General features: G+C 49.7%; 1 protein-coding gene and 1 long non-coding RNA gene across 4 annotated transcripts in view; one reads left to right on the forward strand and one right to left on the reverse strand.

Annotated features, from left to right (window-relative positions):
- The window catches only part of LOC103348213 (uncharacterized), a 65,132-nt gene extending 61,534 nt beyond the window's left edge, over positions 1-3,598 (reverse strand). Inside the window, exon 1 of one of the 3 annotated variants that reach the window (XR_016237134.1) lies at positions 3,086-3,598. This is a non-coding gene — a long non-coding RNA (uncharacterized LOC103348213). The remainder of the gene's footprint in view (positions 1-3,085) is intronic. The other 2 variants (XR_016237140.1, XR_016237154.1) reach the window with 2 other exon arrangements.
- A 4,938-nt stretch (positions 3,599-8,536) lies between these two features.
- On the forward strand, positions 8,537-13,103 carry TMEM252 (transmembrane protein 252). The gene is given in 3 exon segments (XM_008256156.5): positions 8,537-8,911; positions 12,529-12,698; positions 12,701-13,103. Coding segments are annotated over 3 exon segments (795 nt in total). The 5' UTR covers positions 8,537-8,633; the 3' UTR covers positions 13,048-13,103.
- Positions 13,104-19,514: the final 6,411 nt, after the last annotated feature.

Here is a 19,514-nt window from a genome sequence, read left to right on the forward strand (position 1 = left end):
TCTGCAATGGCCAGGTCCTGACTAAAGCCAGGAGCGGGGAACCCAATCCCGGCCCCCTCTAGGAGTGGCAGGAACCCAGCTCCCTGAGCCATCAGTGCTGCCTCTCCCAGGGTCTGCACCAGCAGGACGCTGGAATCAGGAGCCAGGCTGAGATTCAGACTCAGGCACCCTGAGCTGTGATGTCAGCAGCAGCTTAACTGCTGGGCCAAATCCTGGCTCCTCTCTGAACTTAAAAAAAAAAAAAAAAAAAAAAAAAGTGTGACTAATAAAGTGAAATACTGACTCTTGGGAAATAACAATACATGCACAAGTCTCTTTAAAAAAAAAAAAAAGATTGATTTATTTATTTGAAAGGCAGCGTTACTGGGAGGTGGCGGGGGGAGGGAGAGTATGTCAGTTTTCCATCCGCTGGTTCACTCCCCAGATGGCTGCAATGGCTGAAGCTGGGCCGATCTGAAGCCAGGAGCCAGGAGCTTCTTCCTGGTCTTCCTGGGAGGTGCAGGGGCCCAAGCTCCACGGGCCATCTTCTACTGCCTTCCCAGGTGCATTAGCAGGGAGCTGGATGGGAAGTAGAGCAGCTGAGGCTCCAACTGGCACCCACATGGGATGCTGGCACTGCAGGCAGAGGCTTAACCTGCTACTCCACAGTGCTGGCTCCTGTGCAAATAACTTTAGAAATACAAACAAATAAAAAAGCTTTGGCTAATCTCATCAAGTTAAAAAAGTAAATGCAATGGTAATGTAAAAAACTAATATATCTATAGAATCATAGGAGATTTAAGTTATAAGTGAAAAAAAATACAGTATATATATAATATACACACAAAATCTTTAGGCAATTAAATAGAATGCTTTCTAGGGAATTATAAATTTTAAAAAATTGGTTAATAAACAAAAGGTAACCTTAAAATCCCTAGAATAATATTTTTAAAGTGATCAAAATTTACCCATTTAAAAGATGGTTCCAAGGGGCTGGCACTGCGGTGTAGCCCCTGCCTTTGGCATTGGTATCCCATATGGGGTCAGTTCAAGTCCTGGCTGCTCCACTTCCTCTCCAGCTCCCTGCTGATGGTCTAGGTGCTTGGGCCCCTGCACCTGTGTGGGAGACCAGGATGAAGCTCCTGGCTCCCAGTTTCAGCCTGGCCCAGAGCTGGCCATTTGGAGAATGAATCAGCAGATGGAAGATAACCCCTGCTGCCTGTAACTCTTTCAAATACATAAAAATAAATATGTTTTAAGAACTGGTGCCAAGCATGTCCCACTTCTGTCTTGGATGCAGGAAACCGGAAAGAGTACTGCTCTCACCCTGAAGACAAGAAAATGCCACATGGACAACACAATCATAACTGTTCTCAGCTCCACCAGAAATCCCAAGCAGAGCGCCTGAAATCTAAGGAAGGACAGGGGCTCCCCTCCCGAGGGCGGCTGGGACACAAGCCCCGGCTCACCTGGGCAGGCCTGGGAAGAAGAGCATGAGTGTCCTGCAGACCTGCGGAAGAGTTCAGCTAACGCTTCTAATGCATTGTCAGACGCCCATGTGGACGAATGGCGCACAGGCGCAAGGGGAGCTTGCACGCACTGGAGCGTGTCCCCACGCACCTCCACCGAGCTGCTACAGGAAAGCATCAGAGCCACCCAGACTCGCTTAGGGTGGCCAGAAGAGCAGCAAAGTCCACGCGGCTGGAGCAAGGGGAACTGAAGGCCCCGCATGTTTTAGGGGAGGGCCCAGAGCTCCTCCTGAAGCCAGACACTTAACTGCAGCCATTACTGGAGAAAGGGTGGGCTCACTGAGAAGTCCCCCCACCCCAAGACCCAGGATCACAGGGCTGGCCTGAGACTGACATGGACCAGGACAACAGAGAACCTCCTGCCCTGTCACCAAGTCAGCAAGCCCCAAGCAATTGCTGTACTGTTGAGGGCATGGGCAGGAGTGTTAAGTGTACTATGTGGTACAGGCATCAGTGAAGTGGAAGGGGAATAGGAAGCAAAGCCCTCCAACAAGCCAGCCCTCCCCCAAGCACCAGTTAACCAAAAGGAATTGAAGCCCATAGAACACTGGAGGTAAGCATAGTGACCGTAACAGCAAATCCAAAAGCAGCTTCAATCTTGACCAGAGTCACTCAGCTCCCTACACTGAGAGGTGAACACCAGCAAGGCGTGATGCTGATACCACTATTTATCTCTGGCTCTACTGTTCTACACATAGCATCTGGCACTACGATACTATGCAAAAATGCAAGAAAAAAAAATAAAAGATCTTGGACCTAGGGGTTTTATGAGGGAATCCTATCAAATTTTGGAGGAACACATATTTTTGCAATCATTTAAGCTATTGAAGAGTAATCTGAGAGGTAGGAGGTAAATAGCCGAATTTCATTTGGGGTAAACTGAGGCAGTCAAATTCTGCCTTGGCTTGAGGCTTTTGCTCCAACCCAAAGTGGCCATGCAAGTGTGTTCTTTCAATTTTCCAAGGATCCCCAAAGAAATGAGTGGTCCTGGGTTATCTGTAGATTAAACTGGAAGCTACACACTATCGAACAGAATTTGTCTTGTTTTTTTGACCAACGTACTCAATTTCCTCACCAAAACTATTAATGCAAAGAGAGCTGGCTCATGAACCAGTGTGGTTTGTGAAAACATTGCTCCAGAACATGTCTTAGCTTCATTACTACGCTTTTTGGCATGCTTCCCCCAGCAGGTGGTGCCTAGAGGTGAGGGTCTCCCAAGCCCCCCAGCTTTGGCCTTGCTTGGAGTTCTCCGTGCCAGAGCTGGGGTCAGTGCAGGGAGAGAGGGAACTCACAGGCTGCTCCAGAGCCAGTTTATCTCACCTAACCATGCATTTTCTGAGAGGCTATTTGTCCTTTGCCAACCCTAAAAAAAAATCCCTTCATTTAAACCTTCTCCTGGGTTGGGGAGCAGCAGGGTGAGTGGGAGTAAAAGTTCAAACGCAAAGAAAACAAGGAGAAGGAGGAAGTGGCCAGGGTTCAGCGAACCCACAAGTGTGAAAGGCTAAGCCAGCAATCACTCAGTAATCACCACCCGAAAAGCAGACGGCGCTGGCATCTCCTCTTACGCAGATACTCACCTTCCTCACCTCTCTGCAGGCCTCGCTTCCTCCTGGGACCCGGCCAGTCTGCCTCAGCTCCTGGCCCTGTGCCCTGCCTATGCCTGGGCTTCTCCACATCACCAGCTTCCTTCCAAAGTCCCCAGGGAGTTCTTGGTCAGAGACATTTGCTCTTCCTGTTTTCTGGCCCCTATGCTCAGCAAACCGAAACCGGAGCACGTAGGGCTCCGAGGAGCTCCCAGGGGTTCACGTTTTGCACAGGGCAGTCTGGAGAAGGGCGAGGTTCCGGGGGGCCCTGACGTGAATGGACTGCTCCAAACGGTGCCTGGAGTCCGGCTGCACTCAGCGTTCAGAACAGAGCTCACGCGTCTGTCATGCTCCAAGGACCGGTGTTGAGAGAGTGAGCACGCTTTGAAATAGTTGGGCCGATGCCCAAACAGCGTGTCGCTCTTTACTGCCACGGCAGACACTCCTGCTTGCTGTTGGCGGGGAGGCATCGTTCCCTTGGGGGACTGCGTGTGGAGAGGACGGGAGCAGGACTGACGGGACTTTGCCTTGGTTCTCACTGAGTCGCACAGCTTTCCTCTCCCCTCCCCCCACTACCGCCAAAGAAGCCCTTGTATTTCTTTTTTTCTTCAAAAAATGTGTTTACTGCTTGTTAATTGTGGAAAGAGAGGGCACACCACAGCACAGCCATCAGGGAAACCACAAAGTGTAGGAGTCTTTCAAACCACAAGTCGCTGGGTGTCCTCATCCTTGGCCATTTCTGAGGCTTACAGGGCAATGATCCAGAGTGGAGGCTGAGACACGGCAAAAACAATTGCAATTATTATTGAATAACTTACATTTAATGATAATAAGCATAAATATGCTAAACTTCAGTTTCATTTTTTTTTTAAGATGTATCTATTTATTTGAGAGGCAGAGTCACAAAAAAAGAGAGGGAGGTTTTCCAGCTGTTGGTTCATTCCCCAAATGGCTGCAATGGCCAGATTGGGGCCATTCCAAAGCCAGGAGCTAGGAACTTCTTCAGGGCCTCCCACGTGGGTGACAGGGACCTAAGTATTTGGGCCATCCTCTACTGCTTTCCCAGGCCATTAGCAGAGAGCTGGATCAGAAGTGGAACAGCCAGGACTTGAACTGACACCCATATGGATTGCCGGCACTGCAGGAGGAAGCTTAACCTGCTATGCCACATCTCTGGCCCTTTGTCATATTTCTTAATCACCATGAAGGAGATGTGTGATTCTCAGTGATATTTTATTTTCCACATTTTCCCATTTCCCATTTAGTTTACCCATGTTATTCAGATTTGCCTATACCTTTCCCATCAGTGACCCATCTCATCCCAAATAAGCTCCTAGATACGCTGATCCTTAGATATGAAAGTCCTCTTTATTTTATATAAATTTTATGGGAAGGAACTGAATCCCTCCATCCTGCCACTTTCAGGATTTTCCATTTTCCTACCCAATTTCTCATCAAAAGGCACCAGCACCACCAACAAAACACTTCTGCCGAACGACGGGAGCCTCTTCCAGGTGCAAGGACATGGTTGGCGAATCTGCGGCGTCCTTTATTGGTACCTGTGTCTGTCAGCCTTCCGTTACCAGAACAAAAGCCCGAGAGAAGCTGCTCATCAGGAAGGAAGTACATTTCGCTCACGGCACTGGAGATCCGCAGCCCGCACTGGAGCAGTCCTTGCTGGTGTAGCATCTGCTGAGGCTGTGCGCAGCGACAGTGGAGACGTGCAGCAGGACAATCACACGGCAAGCCAGGCAGCAGGAAGAGAATGGCCGGGCCCACTCAAGCTTGCATGAGCAACCCTCTCACACGAGCGCCTTCCAGGGATGCCCCCTTACACTGGAGCCCTCCCGCCAGGATTACTGCCCGAACACCGTGACGGGATCTAGCACTCTACTCTCCCAGCACCTCCAAGCCGTGACTTAGGAGTTTTAATGTCTGCATGAGCTGGGGAGTCAAGGCCTGCTCAAACCACAGCAGTACTGGAAGGAGGAAAATATAGAGACACTTGTTTGCATACACGTTCTTGTGATCACGTGATCACAAGAACTCTGTCTGATTGGTCATAATCCTCAGTCTAATTCATCCCTCCATTCTGACTTCAAAGAAACCCAACCCTATGTGTGTGCGGTTCTCATGAGGGTCCTGTCCCTCCTTAATCTGTAACTTCACTGTAGCTCTGGGCTATCTCATGCACCTGTTCATGAGAGGCAATTACTAGCACAGACCTTTCCACTGGGAAACCTGGGTCTTTTGCAACTTTTTGGAATTGCAGCATTAGTGACAATAACAATAATGGTGGGGACGATTAGAGCTGATTCCGATAGGGCACCTTCTCTATGCCAGGTACAGTTATAAACACTTAACACTGACAGTCTCCTTTGATGTCCAAGTTCTAATGGAGCTTTTAAAATTCTTTGTTATGGCCTAACAAGTTGCTACAAAACTTAGCAGATTAAAACACAGCCTGTGCTGTGGTGTAGTGAGTTAAGCTGCTGCCTGTAGTGCCAGCACCCCGTATGGCGCCAGTTCGAGTCCCAGCTGCTACACTTCCAGTCCAGCTCCCTGCTAGTGTGTCTGGGAAAGCAGTAGAAGATGGCCCAAGTGCTTGTGTCCCTGCATCCATGTGGGAGACCCAGATGAAGCTCCTGGCTCCTGGCTTCAGTCTTGTCCAGCCCTGACCATTTTGGCCATTTGGGGAGTGAACCAGTGGAAGGAAGACTTCTCTCTCTGCCTCTGCCTCTCCCTCTCTGCCTTTCAACTAAATATATACATCTCTTAAAAAATGCATGTTTATTATCTCCCAGTTTCTGTGCGTCAGGAATGTAGACACAACTTAGCTGGGTCTTCTATCTGGGTCTGTCAATCAAAGTGTCACCTGTGGGTAGAGTCATCTCAAGTCGCAGCTGGACCAGGGTTGGATTCCATGTTCACACGGTCGTTGGCAGGATGCAGTTCCAAATGGGTTAACTGACTAGGGGCCTTGGTTCTTCACTGACTCTTGGCTAGAAGTCCCTGCCCACACAGGTCCCTCTAATAAGGTAGCTTCCATCTTAAAAAGAGACGAGCCAAAGGACAAGAGAGACAGTCTGCCGGCAAGATGGAAGTCATAACTTTTCATAAACCAGCCATGCAGGGGATATCTTATCACTCTCGCCTTATCCTATGGTTTGGAATAAAGTCACTAAGTCCAGGCCACACTCGGAGACAGGGCATCACTTAATTAAGGACATTGATACCAGGAGGGAGGGATCATTGAGGGTCCATTTAGAAACTGGCCCACTTTAAGACCAACTGGGGAGGGAGGGAGAAAAGGTTGTTGTAAGACTGCAAAGATAGTATCAAGATGCAAATAGGTCAGAGCCAGGATTGGAGCCAATCAAGTAGGGTGCAATGGGGAAGTGCCTTCTTGCATTTTGTTCCACTGTGTCTTCCTCTCTTATTGCCCTAACGTGAAGCTGAGGTGATGGTGGGTAGGAGGCTAATGGTGGACATGGAACTACTAGGGCATTGCACACAGAACTGCTTTTCCCACTGAGGAATCCAATGCAAAATAAAGGCAATGGAGGGGCTGGTGCTATAGCACAGAGGGTTAACGCCCTAGCCTGAAGCACTGGCATCCCGTATGGGCTAAGTTTCAAGACCCGGCTGCTCCACTTCCAATCCAGCTTTCTGCTATGGTCTGGGAAAAAAAGCAGTAGAAGATGCACCCACCTGGGAGACCTGGAAGAAGCTCCTGGCTCCTGGCTTCAGATCAGCACAGCTCCGGCCGTTTCGGCCATCTGGGGAGTGAACCAGTGAATGGAAGACCAACCGACCGACCGATCTCTCTCTCTCTCTCTGCCTCTCCTCTCTCTATGTAACTCTGACTTTCAAATAAATAAATAAATATTTTTAAAAATAAAGGCAATGGAGTAGCAGGGTAGAAGAGAAGCAAAGAAAAGCTGTAGATCAGCTCTCTAGGTATAAGGGATCCAGAATCTTTCTGGGAAGGAGATTTTGCAGGGACACACCAAGGCATTGAATACGAACGGGAGGGATCAGGTCCTGAACCAGATCTGGAATAAGGTCTCATCAACCAAAGACAGTTAAAACAAAGGAAACACATTCTATCAAAAAACAAAACACTGGTTCTAGAAATATTTTTAAGGCAAATCTGTATACAACACAGATTTGTGAGAAAGGACAGAGAATTTTTTTTAGCAGCTTCTACTAAAAGAAATGTCATTTACTATGCGTTTTACTAGGAGGGAAGATTTCAGGACTTCTCAGAGCCTTTGCTATGCTATGCTAGTGCTGCTCCGTGGACCTCTAGGGTATGTGTGTGCATGTGTGCAGGGATTTAATTTGTAGCTGTATGTTTGGCAACATGCTTTGGTGATGCTCTCCTATCAAATGCCTATGGCTTCATCTGGAAGAAAGACGAAAGAGATCTGTTACCAATACTTCTCTTAAGTCAGGAATGATGGCCAGTGGTTGAATAATGAGCAAAAATATTCAATGCAGCAGACACCTATGTAGTAATCAGAAGTGACCCCAGATGACAATATCGAGATCAGACAATGGGAAAGATTCAAAACAAGAATCAGAGCAGGAGTCCCCACTTCACCATCTCCAACAACCAACCCCAGAGATTTCCCGATTCCCAAGACTCTCCCTACTGCAGTCCTTCTTGCCAACACTCGGCTTCCTCAGCCACTAATGCTGATCTGGTCCACAGTGAAGGGAGAGTCACTGAGGGAGAGCCTTGAAGAAATGCCTTCTTACAAGCAGGACAGGGGCTGGCACTGTGGCGAGGTGGGTTAACGCCCTGGCCTGAAGCGCCGGCATCCCATATCGGCGCCAGTTCAAGACCCTGCTGTTCCACTTCTGATCCAGCTTTCTATTATGGCCTGGGGAAAGCAGTGGAAGATGGCCCAAGTCCTTGGGCCCCAGCATCCACGTGGGAAACCCAGAGGAAGCTCCTGGCTCCTGCTTCAGATCAGCACAGCTCCGGCTGTTGCAGCCAATTGGAGAATGAACCACTGGATGGAAGACCTCTCTCTTTCTCTTTGCCTCTCTTTTCTCTGTGTAACTCTTTCAAATAAATAAATAAATCTTAAAAAAAAAAAAAAAAGGCAGGACAAAGGAAAGAAGAAGAACTGGTTCACTGCCAAATCCCACGCCCCCACACACATTACTCTTTTCTGTTTTAGGGGGAAATTACCCTAAAAGGATTAAGAGATCAGGACCCTTTTAATCAAAGTATGGAGGAGCTCCCCTCCAACGACTGGGAGCAACTGAGGGTCTTGCTCAGCTCAGAAGAGCAAAAACAATTATGAGAAGCCACAACACTGTTTGTAGGTTAACCGTCCAAAGATATTGCAGTAACTTTCAGGGCTTAATAAATAGCTTCTAAGTGCGTACTTCATTTAATTGTCCAAAGGCCAGTTGCTCCCAAGGGCACATAAAGCTGGGAGCTGGCTCATGGGTGAGTGCATTCGCTTGGAGCCCAGCTGGAAGCCGAGGAGTGGCAGGGTCAGGGGCTGGGTGCGCCAGGAGCAGGATGCAGAACAGGACCAGCCTGCTTCTTGGGGCCTTTGTCCTCCTCACGGGTTTCCTGATGATCTGCCTGGGCGCCTTCTTCATTTCCTCAGGCTCCATTTTGAGCTGCTGGGGAAGCCAGATCTTGGCGTATTTGCTCCTGCCTCTGGGGTTCGCAATCCTTCTGAGTGGAATTTTCTGGAGTACCTACCGCCAGGCAAATGGAAGCAAAGGGGTGTTCAGCCGTGTGCTCGGGGAGCACCTTGCTCAGGGGGCCCTGCCCCTGGCCACAGTGGACAGGTATGTGCTGAGGGCCAGAGGGGCGGGCAGGGTGGAGGTGGGCTGACCTGTATAAGATGGAATGGTGCCTGATTCTACTGTGCAGCGATGCAGTTCTAGGTCTAGCCCTGGAGCCATGTTGTTGGGGATCTTCCATAGGGCTGGGCATCAGGAAGAACGGTGCCACCAGGGCTGGGCATCAGGAAGAACGGTGCCACCTTTGAAGGAAACCATGAGCCAGGAGAAATGTGCGCAGACAAGCACCATCAACAACCCAGGCGAAACCCACCTAGGCCCACTGCAGAGGCCCAGCTCTTGTTCTATCCTGAGACTGGTCCTTAGTTAGAGGCTGGGGATGGTTAGTCGTTCTCCATAAGCTGGCTACCAGGTTATAAGGAAAGTAAGTCCTAGACCAAATTTTGCCATGTAATAAATGAGCAAGCAGACTTAACACCAGTCCAGTAACTTCTATGAATTCAGGAAAGCACCAGTTTAGTGCCCTTTTAGGCGTTGTGATTTTACCTTGTATGAAAGATCCACTCAGGGCCAGGTGATGGTAATCTAGAGGTAAGGCAGAGTTAAGCCTGCAACTTGTCCTCACACTTTAGGATAGCTACGACCAACTAAACAGCACAAGGGTTGGCAGCAATGCCAAGAAGTTGGAACCCTTGTTATTAGTAGGAAGGTGCAGCCACAGTGGACAACTGAATGGAGGGTCCTCAAAATATTCAAGAACTACCAGTTCTTGATCCAGTCATTCTTTTTTTTTTTTAGATTTATTTATTTATTTGAAAGTAAGAGTTACACAGAGAGAGAAGAGGCAGAGAGAGAGAGAGAGAGAGAGAGAGAGGTCTTCCATCCACTGGTTCACTCCCCAGATGGCCACAACGGCTGGAGCTGTGCCGATCCGAAGCCAGGAGCCAGGAGTTTCTTCTGGATCTCCTACTTCGGTGCAGGGCCCCAAGGACTTGGGCCATCTTGTACTGCTTTTCCAGGCCACAGCAGAGAGCTGGATCAGAAGTGGAGCAGCCAGGTCTCAAACCGGCACACAGATGGGATACCTGTGCTTCAGGCCAGGGCGTTAACCTGCTGTGCCACAGCGCTGGCCCCAATCCAGTCATTCTAATGTTGGGTATTTAGGCAAGAGAACAGAAAGCAGGGAATCAAACAGATATTCATCCATCAGTGTTCACAGCAACATTACTTACAATAGCCCAAAGGTGGAAACAACCCAAATGTCCCCCGGTGAAGAATGAACAAACAACATGGTATATCCATACAATGGAACAGGACTCAACCTTAAAAAGGAACGAGGCGGGCGCTGCGGCTCACTAGGCTAATCCTCCGCCTGCGGCGCCGGCACACCGGGTTCTAGTCCCGGTCGGGGCGCCAGATTCTGTGCCGGTTGCCCCTCTTCCAGGCCAGCTCTCTGCTGTGGCCCGGGAGTGCAGTGGAGGATGGCCCAAGTGCTTGGGCCCTGCACCCCATGAGAGACCAGGATAAGTACCTGGCTCCTGCCATCGGATCAGTGCAGTGCGCCAGCCGCAGTGCACCGGCCATGGCGGCCATTGGAGGGTGAACCAACGGCAAAGGAAGACCTTTCTCTCTGTCTCTCTCTCTCACTGTCCACTCTGCCTGTCAAAAAAAAAAAATTAAAAAAATAAATAAATGAACGAAATCCTGGTTTGTGTTACAACACAGAGGAACCCTGAAAACTTGAACACAGTCCAGTCACAGAGGACAACAGTACATGATTCCACTGATATGAGGATACAGGGTAATTAACTTCATAAGAGACAGAAAGCGCAGTAGTAGTTACTGGGGCTGAGGGAGTTTTTGTTTAATGCGGAAAAAGTTTTTGTTGATTGGGGACCAAGTGTTTGTTGAATGAGAATAGAGTTTCAGTTTGCAATGATGGAACCGTTTTGGTAATTGCTGTGGGACAATATTAATATACTTAATGTCACACTTAAAATAGTAAGTTTTATGTTATATATTTTACTCTAAGGACGAAGACTCGGTAAATCCTATGGCCAGTATCAGGTAACAAGACACCTGAGTCTTGGTTGGACACAGGCCATTTGAGAATAAACCCTCAGACACCATTCTTAATCTTCCAAGGATGATCCATTTTTTTAATATCCTTTATGCTAACTACAGCAACCAAACCCCACTTCCAATGTTTGTTAGGCTAACTAGCAAGGTCTCTGGGCTTGATTTAATATTATGATAACTGAAATGAAGGTAGAAGCTGCATCTAGAATGAGGATTTTATATGTACATATGTCAGATGACAACTACTAGAGTATGAGATTCTGATAAGGTTATCTGAAGACCTTAGTGTGCAGCTTACTAGCATAGATTACACTACATGTGCTAAAATACTGGAAAGTATACCTCGGGCATCAGGGCACCCCCATTTTATCACCTCTACCTGCTCCACCTGGTAGATGGCAAGGGAGTCAAACTGGGAAGCTGCCCCTCTCAAAAGCATCTGCACTCAAAATGGGCCCCTGCGGGAGGTTTCAAAAGCACAGTGGGTCTGCACCAGTGACAGGGCGCTGGGAATGTGACTGGCAGTAGGGAGAAGGCGGGACTGGAGAGGCAGACGGGCTTGAAGCAGGAGGCAGTCGCACTGGAGCCTCTCATCAGCCCAGGAAGAGCTCACCTTTCTGCCTTGGGTGCCACTGCACCTGTGCCCGGTGACTCAGCCGTGGCTATTCTGAGCGAAGGCTGAGATTTGTGCCGTACAGTAGGCAGCTCCTTCAGCTCGTTGGCTGTAGGCCTGGCAACATTTGGAATGGAGCTGAGGCCTCAAGTGGCAGTTCCCGTTCTGTTGTGGTTACACACCGTAAACACTCTCAGTAGGCGATGGAAGGGCTCCACAGGCTCACCCTGGCTCTCCCTCACCTCTAGCCACTCCTGATCCCATTCATGACGGAGAAGCCCGAAGGACTTAGCAAGGAGTGCTGCTGGGCAAGATGACCAATGCCTTGTATCAGCCTTAGCATGAATGGCTCCTTCAGCCACAGGCCTACAGACAAGGAAAGGGCTACAACAAAATGCTGCATCAAGTGGCCAGCTGACCGAGCTTGAGAGGCCTATGTAACTTTGAAACTAGCCACTGAGACGTGAAATGGGTGACCCCAAAGAGTGGAGGCACCTGGGATACTCCAGGCGTCCGCACGCTGTGGGTTCTCATTCGTCTCCTTGGCTGTGAGGATCCGAGACAGCGAGGAGGGCAGTGGAGCAGAAGGTGGCGTGTGCCTAGGGCAGCAAGGGTGCGAATGGGCTGGGAACTGGGCAGAGACAAGTTACACAGTCACAGCCCTCGCCACTGGCACTACACAGCCGGGTTTCCAAGAGTGAACAAGCCAACCAGCAGGAAGAGCGTAGCTTGGAGCAACCCACTGGGAAAGCCCACAGGGGATGCTAAGGGGGTTCTCCCTTAAGAGCAGCATATTATCATTTTTTTTTTAATCTGGGGATGCCAGGGAAGAAGTACATCTGTTTGCATGTTTCTTCACAGCTTAACTTGGCTCAATGGGAGCTGAGAGCGGCAGACATATGTCTCTTCTGGCATTGCCGCCTCTGTAACGTACGTGCGTGTGTGTGTGTGTGTGTGTGTTGTCCTCCAGGCCAGATTTTTACCCTCCGGCTTACGAAGAGAGCCCTGATGCGGAGAAACCGAGCTGTCCCGCCCAGGGAGAGGCCTGGCACGACCCTCCGCCTCGGTACACAGAGACGAGCCTTGAGTTCCAGGACGAAAACGATGCCCAGCCAGAAGCCCCGCCGGCCTACGAAGAGGACGAGCAGGCCTGGCAGCTGCTGCAATGCCCGAGGACGCCGCGGGGCCACGCAGGGAGCAGCGCCTGCAGCGAAGCCCTCCGGCACCCAGCGCACACACCCGCGGGAGTCCGCTGCTCAGAGGACAGGCGGCGCGCGCCAGCGGAGGAACCACCACGCCTGGGGACCGGCCTGGGGGCGCCGTGTGTCACAGCCACGCAGGCTGCGGCTGGCACCGAGCAGGCCTTCCCAGGATTCCCGTTCTTCCCAACCCAGGCGAGCCTGGGGGCCCCGCGGGTGTGCTGAGAGCTCTGCCCACGGAGGCCAGCCCCTCGGCCCCACGCGGAGGAGCAGAGCGGCCAGCCGCATAGCCGCGCGCCTCCTGCCGAGGGAAAGGACGCGGGCCTGGTGTGGCTGTGCAGCAGGGTGTGGGGCGCTCAGCGCTCTGTTCGTGTCCTCGTGACCCTCGCCCAGCATGCGAGCAAAGGGAGGCGGGAAGGCACGCGTGCACACCCTTGGAGCCCACGCGCGCTGTTGCACACCATTGTGTTATCAATTAATTTTTTTTCTATAACCAGAAGTGAGTATAGTACTCCTTCAATATGGTTAAAGCACAAAACAGTAAATGAGCCGTTTCTTCTCATGCAAACGGGCACAGTAAGATTTCTTATTAGAGACTCACACTGAATGACAGAATACTAAATCCAAAATGTACAGCATTCCATGGGCAGGGGGCAGCTGTGCACTAGCTCCACGTGGTATTAACATGTAGGTAGGTGTAAGTCTTTGTAACTGAACGACTCCCCTGTCATTCTACAGGCTTTGAGAGAGACTGTAATGACAGGCCTTCCTTGTCAGCAGCAAACTCTGTGTCTCCAGACTTCTTGCCTTTCAGACCTCAAGTATTTGTTTTCGAATGAGGGTTCCTCCTCTGTTTTGCCGCATGTTATGGTGTTTTTCAGGTGGGGTGGCTGGGTGGCAGGAAGAGCCGAAGCCTGGTGCTTCTGCACATGGGTGGGGCTGCTTCCTCCTCTGCTGAGGTGTGGACGCAGGGCTGTGTCCACAGTCACTGGCACCTTTTAGGTGGCAGCTCTGGCTGTGAACTGCCCCGTGCATGCTGTTTAGTCCCCGTCCCATCTTTAGGAGGTGGTGCTACGAGTACTCCTGTTTTCGATGCACAAAACAGACTTTGTTCAAGGGCACCTAGTGACTTCCAGGAGGTTGAAGAAGGGTCCACAGGAGGACATGTGGGGACCTTTGTACTTGGAGCTGTTGGGCCAGGCTTGCCCTGCCCACCGCCACCCCTCCTAGGAAGCCCCTTCAGCAAAGAGCCACGCACACAGTGGAGCCCTGGGGTGCTGTGATAGCTCAGAGCCCTGAGAGAGGCAGTGAGGCTGCTTTGGGGTTAATTCACTTCTCTTGTAAAATGTGAAGAACCCTGCTATGTTTTCTGTGTAGGGACTGAGCCCTCACTTCCCCGGGTACTCTCCCTCAACCTGGTCATCACACTGAGTGATTCTAGTGAGTGACAGCCATAGAACCTGGACACAGGACTGACAGTGGACAGCTGGCAGGAAGAATGCAGATCTTTCCAATAGGGTAAGGGGTGTCGAGACAGGATGGACGTCCCTGTGGCCTTGTCTTCCCCAGCACTGCTGACAGCACAGGTTAACCCCATCCTCACCCATATACAAAAGGCCACATGGTCCACAAAGCCTGAATTTGGGAATCTGTGCTTTGAACCCCTGGCATCGAGGGTGTAACTAGATAGGAGTCACTCAAGGTTACCCCACAGGAAGGTAACTGCTTATTAGCGATGCAATATATTGTTCCTCTCTTGACATCTCTTTCTGTCCCTTCACTTAGGAATTTTCCCTGGGGATCTAAGTGCACTCACTGACATAGACAAGCAAACTGATTGGGCTTCCATCCAGTTTGCATTTGTAATAGCTCCTCCAACTACTGTAGTCAGGTGAAGAAATGTTAATTTTGGTTTACCTAAGAAAATGTTTTAATCTCTTTATTGCAATAAATTTTGTATTTAAATTTGCCTTTTTTTGCCATTTTTTCATATGAGAAAAAACATTTATAAGTCAACCTGTTATTCTCCATGAGAAACCAATGCAGGGTTGGGGCTGGTGCTGTGGCATAGTGGGTAAAGCTGCCGCCTGCAGTGCCAGCATCCCATATGGACGCTAGTTTGAGTCCTGGCTGCTCCACTTCTGATCCAGCTCTCTGCTCTGGCCTGGGAAAGTAGCAGATAATGACCCTAGTGCTTGGACCCCTGCACCCATATGGGAGACCCAGAAGAAGCTCCTGGCTCCTGGCTTCAGATCTGCACAGCTCTGGCCATTGTGGCCATCTGGGGAGTGAACTAGCGGATGGAAGATCTCTGTCTCTCTCTTTGCCCCTGCCTCTCTGTAACTCTGCCTTTCAAATAAATAAATAAATCTTGAAAAAAGAAAAAAGAAATCAACGCAGGGAATTCATCTTGCTGCAAGCCCAAACACTACTGGATACTAACTGTTGATTCAGAAAACAATATGAGTGCTTCTTTTTGAAAAAGTATCAGGCGGCTGGCGCCGCGGCTCACTAGGCTAATCCTCCGCCTTGAGGTGCCGGCACACCGGTTCTAGTCCTGGTCGGGGCGTCGGATTCTGTCCCGGTTGCCCCTCTTCCAGGCCAGCTCTCTGCTGTGGCCAGGGAGTGCAGTGGAGGATGGCCCAAGTCCTTGGACCCCATGGGAGACCAGGAGAAGCACCTGGCTCCTGCCGTCGGATCAGCGTGGTGCGCCGGCCATAGCGCACCAGCCGCAGCGGCCATTGGAGGGTGAACCAACGGCAAAAGGAAGACCTTTCTCTCTGTCTCTCTCTCTCACTGTCCACTCTGCCTGTCAAAAAAAAAAAAAGTATCAGGCCCTTACTGATACTTTTAAAATCTTAATACTCTGAACCAAGAACATGGGTGTTATGCAGAGCAAATCCTACAATTTACAAGTCCAACAGTTAAAATCCATTGGGCAAGTTAGATGAAAATGCCATGTGGTGGTCGATACTAGCATACTGGTCATTGCTTGGAGGACTCATTCAGGGAAAACAGACGTTATAGCTCCCCTTCCTTCTTCAATGGCAATGGCGCGGGAACCCTAATTCAGTGAATGGCGGACAGATCACAGTAAGAAACCGGAAGAAGGAAAATCTCCACTCCAGGGAGTCTTCACTCATTTCCGCCTCTCGGCTGTGAACACAGACTCGCATGTCAATGGGAAAAGGAACTTCTCAGAGCTGATCAGCCTCCAGGGTTGATCTCACTGATGTCCTTTTGAGCAGCAGGTTTAAAAAACCACCACCACACACAGAACAAATTAAACTGCATCATTCGCATATCTGAGATGTACTGGGTTTATTTACCTCTCTGTGTAAAAACACATAAATGCTTTTACCAATACACTTATCCATCCTTCAAGCTTCTCCGTAAAATTTTTAAATTTTATTTTTATTTCTACTTATTTGAAAGAGGGGGGAGGAGTAGGGGACCAGGCTGTGAATGTGGCTGCTCAGGCAGCAACTAGAAGCCTGGAGCTCCATCCAGGTCTCCCTGAAGCACCGGAGCCACCACTGCTGCCCCCCAGGGTACACATTATCTGGAAGCTCGATTGGGAGTGCAGTAGTTGGGACTCGAACCAGACACTCTGGTATGGGATACAGATGTCCCAAGTGGCGTCTTAACTGCTGTGCCAAATGTCAGCCCCCACGATTCTACTGAAATATATTCTGGTGAAGTATCACTCTAGCTCACCTGCACTGCAGGGCATGAGCTGGGTGCTAACATACATGGAAATGTTAAAGACATGCCTTTATAACTCGCATCTTCACTGGGTTCTATGACATTCCATGACAATCCGGGCTGACTCATATACCAGTGGGCTGTCACCTGCACGAGCTACTTCTCCTGACTCCAGCTGGTTGTAGTAGAACAGGCACTCTGCCAAGCCCTACTATCTTGGATCATCTCTTGCTACCTGGAGCTTTTCAAGGTCCAAAGACTGATTTAGCAGCAGTTACACTGTTTCACAAAGTGCACAGTTTCTCAGACCCTTCTACAGTCTAGTACAGAAAGATCGAGACAGGTGTCCTGCATTTCCCTGCCCATGCATTTTGAGATTATTCAGTGCATGATCACACAATGGAATGGAGGCACCCTGTTATCACAGAACCGTTAGATTTGCCATACCACCTCCCTTACATGGTTCAGCGTAATCAACACTCAGTCCAATGTGCCACGTGGACTGTGCACCAGTCCAGGGCTTCCTGTGCAGAAAGCCCAACCCTTCAGCCCAACACCTTCACTTACTTGTCTCCCAAGTACTATGGACGTACGCTGCACCTGGGATCACTAAGGCGTGATGAATGACCTTGTTTGAGTAACATAGCCAGTTTTTAAGGACAGCTTATCAACTCAAGAATCCTAGGAGAGAACCCTCCTCTTGTTCTGCAGGACTGGCTGACAGCTGGTGGGATACTCAGCACCCTCGGTTCCTGCCCACGACACGCCTTCCTGGCACAAAGACACACACACTTCCAAGCCCTGCCCAGGGCACAGCAGGACTGCCCTTGTTGAGAACCACTGCATTATGTATCTTATCTTGTGGCATTTTTCTGGAGGTACATGTTACAGTGAGTGAACCCCTATCAGCAGGCCATCAGTGAGGCGCTGAGAGGTCACCACATTCAAAGTTCTCTCAAAATGTGTGGATCCCTCCAGCCATTTTCTCTTAAGGATTGATGGCTGGAGCTATGTCTTAGAATACAACAGGGGGCAGGCACTGTGGCATAGCAGGTAATGCCACCACCTGCAATGCTGGCATCCCTTATGGGTGCTGATTCAAGACCTGGCTGCTCCACTTCCAGCTCCCAGCAAATGCGCCTGGGAAACATGGAAGATGGCTCAAGAACTTGGGCCCCTGCCACCAGCATGGGAGACCTGGATGAAGCTCCTGGCTTTGGACCTGCCCAGCTCTGGCTGTTGCAGCCAACTGGGGAACCAGCGGATGGAAGCTCTGTTTGTGTGTATGTGTGTGTGTGTGTGTGTGTAAGAATCTCGATGACTCTTTCAAATAAACAGAGAAATCTTTTTTTTTTTTTAATACAACATTTGCAGGGTGGGGAGGACTTCCTGCCATTCACCTTTCTTGAGAATAAGGCCAGAGGACATGCATGTGCAGTTGACCTTGGGAAGCCTAGAGTTTGTGTAGGGCAAAAATAACAGCTTGGCAATGTGAACGCGAGCAGGCTCCAGAGAGAGGCTGTGTCCTACAGCCACTGAAGGACCTTCACTTTGGCAACACAGCTGAGAAAAAGCTCAATCAGGTGACCCTGCAGCTGCTTCTTTGTGTGGCAGGGCCCAAATATTTGCCCTGCTACATTTTCACACCCCTGTATCTGCTTCAACCCCCTCAATTCAAGCCAAGGTCTCGCTGGATCCAAATCAAGCCTTCTCTCCAGCCATCCTCTCCACTCCTAGCCTTTCTTCTTGCTTAGTTCATCTACAGAGATATTTTATAAATGGTTACAAACCCCAGGACACTCTCTGGGAAACACCACTGGGGCCTAGTTAGTACCATCTCTGAATCACTCACTCTGGCCGGGCACTCCCTAGCAGGTGTCTGTGCCCTGATTAAAACACTTATGTCAGAAGGGGTGAGGGGGGCGGCCAGCAGTTTAAGCCTCTGCTTCCAACGTCTGCATCCAGTATCAGAGTGTCAGTTGAAGACTCGGCTGCTATGCTTCTGATCCAGCTTCCTGCCAACCTACCAGGGAAGGCAGCAGATGATGGTTCAAGAACTTGGCTCCCTGCCACCCATGTGGGATAACTGGATGAGGTTCCTGGCAACTGGCTTTGGCCTGGCACAGCCCTGCTGTTGAGCACATTTGGGGAGTGAACCAGTGGATGGAATATAGCTTCATCTCTCTCTCTCTCTTTCTCTATCTCTCCATCCCCACCCCCACTGCCACTCTGCCTTTCAAGTAAATAAAAATGAATAAATCTTTAAGAAAAATATTTGCATCTACTGGATTATGTGTGTGTGTTTGTCACAGTTTCCTGTTTCCAATTACAAACCTACAAGGGCAAGAATAATGTAGAAGTTGCTCTATCAGTGTTCGCTGAAGAATGGGTGAATGAATAAATTGATGGATGGGTGGTGTCTACATATTTGGACTACTGGACATACATGACTCCACCTTGAAATACACACAGATTTTAAAGCAAGGAGAAACTCACATTTGAACTTTAAAAAAAAAAAAAAGATTTATTTATCTTACTTGAAAGTCAGAGTTACACAGAGAGAGGAGAGGCAGAGAGAGAGAAAGGTCTTCCATTCGATGGTTCACTCCCCAGATGGCTGCAATGGCTGGAGCTGCGCCGATCCGAAGCCAGGAGCCAGGAGCTTTTTCCGGGTCTCTCACACAAGTGCAGGGACCAAGGACTTGGGCCATCTTCTACTGCTTTCCCAGGCCATAGCAGAGCTGGATCAGAAGTGGAGCAGCTGGGACTCAAACCAGAGCCCATATGGGATGCCAGCACTGCAGGCAGCGGCTTTACCTGCCAAGCCACAGTGCTGGCCCCCACATCTGAACTTAAAGGTTAGAGATGACTGGAAGCTCAGCAACTTAAGAAGAAGAAATGTCATATTGTGGCAAAAAATGGCCTACATGAAGGATCTCCGTGAATGAGATCCTGGTGGAAAGAAGGGGCCATCAAAAAAGGAGGTACCTTTCTCTGGAGGGAGGAGAGAACTTCCATTTTGATTATGGCCCTAGGGTCTCAATAATGTCAG

The sequence above is a fragment of the Oryctolagus cuniculus genome, chromosome 1 (assembly GCF_051225735.1).
Source record: "Oryctolagus cuniculus isolate XC-2025 breed Fujian yellow rabbit chromosome 1, ASM5122573v1, whole genome shotgun sequence".
Classification (NCBI taxonomy): Eukaryota; Metazoa; Chordata; class Mammalia; order Lagomorpha; family Leporidae; genus Oryctolagus; species Oryctolagus cuniculus.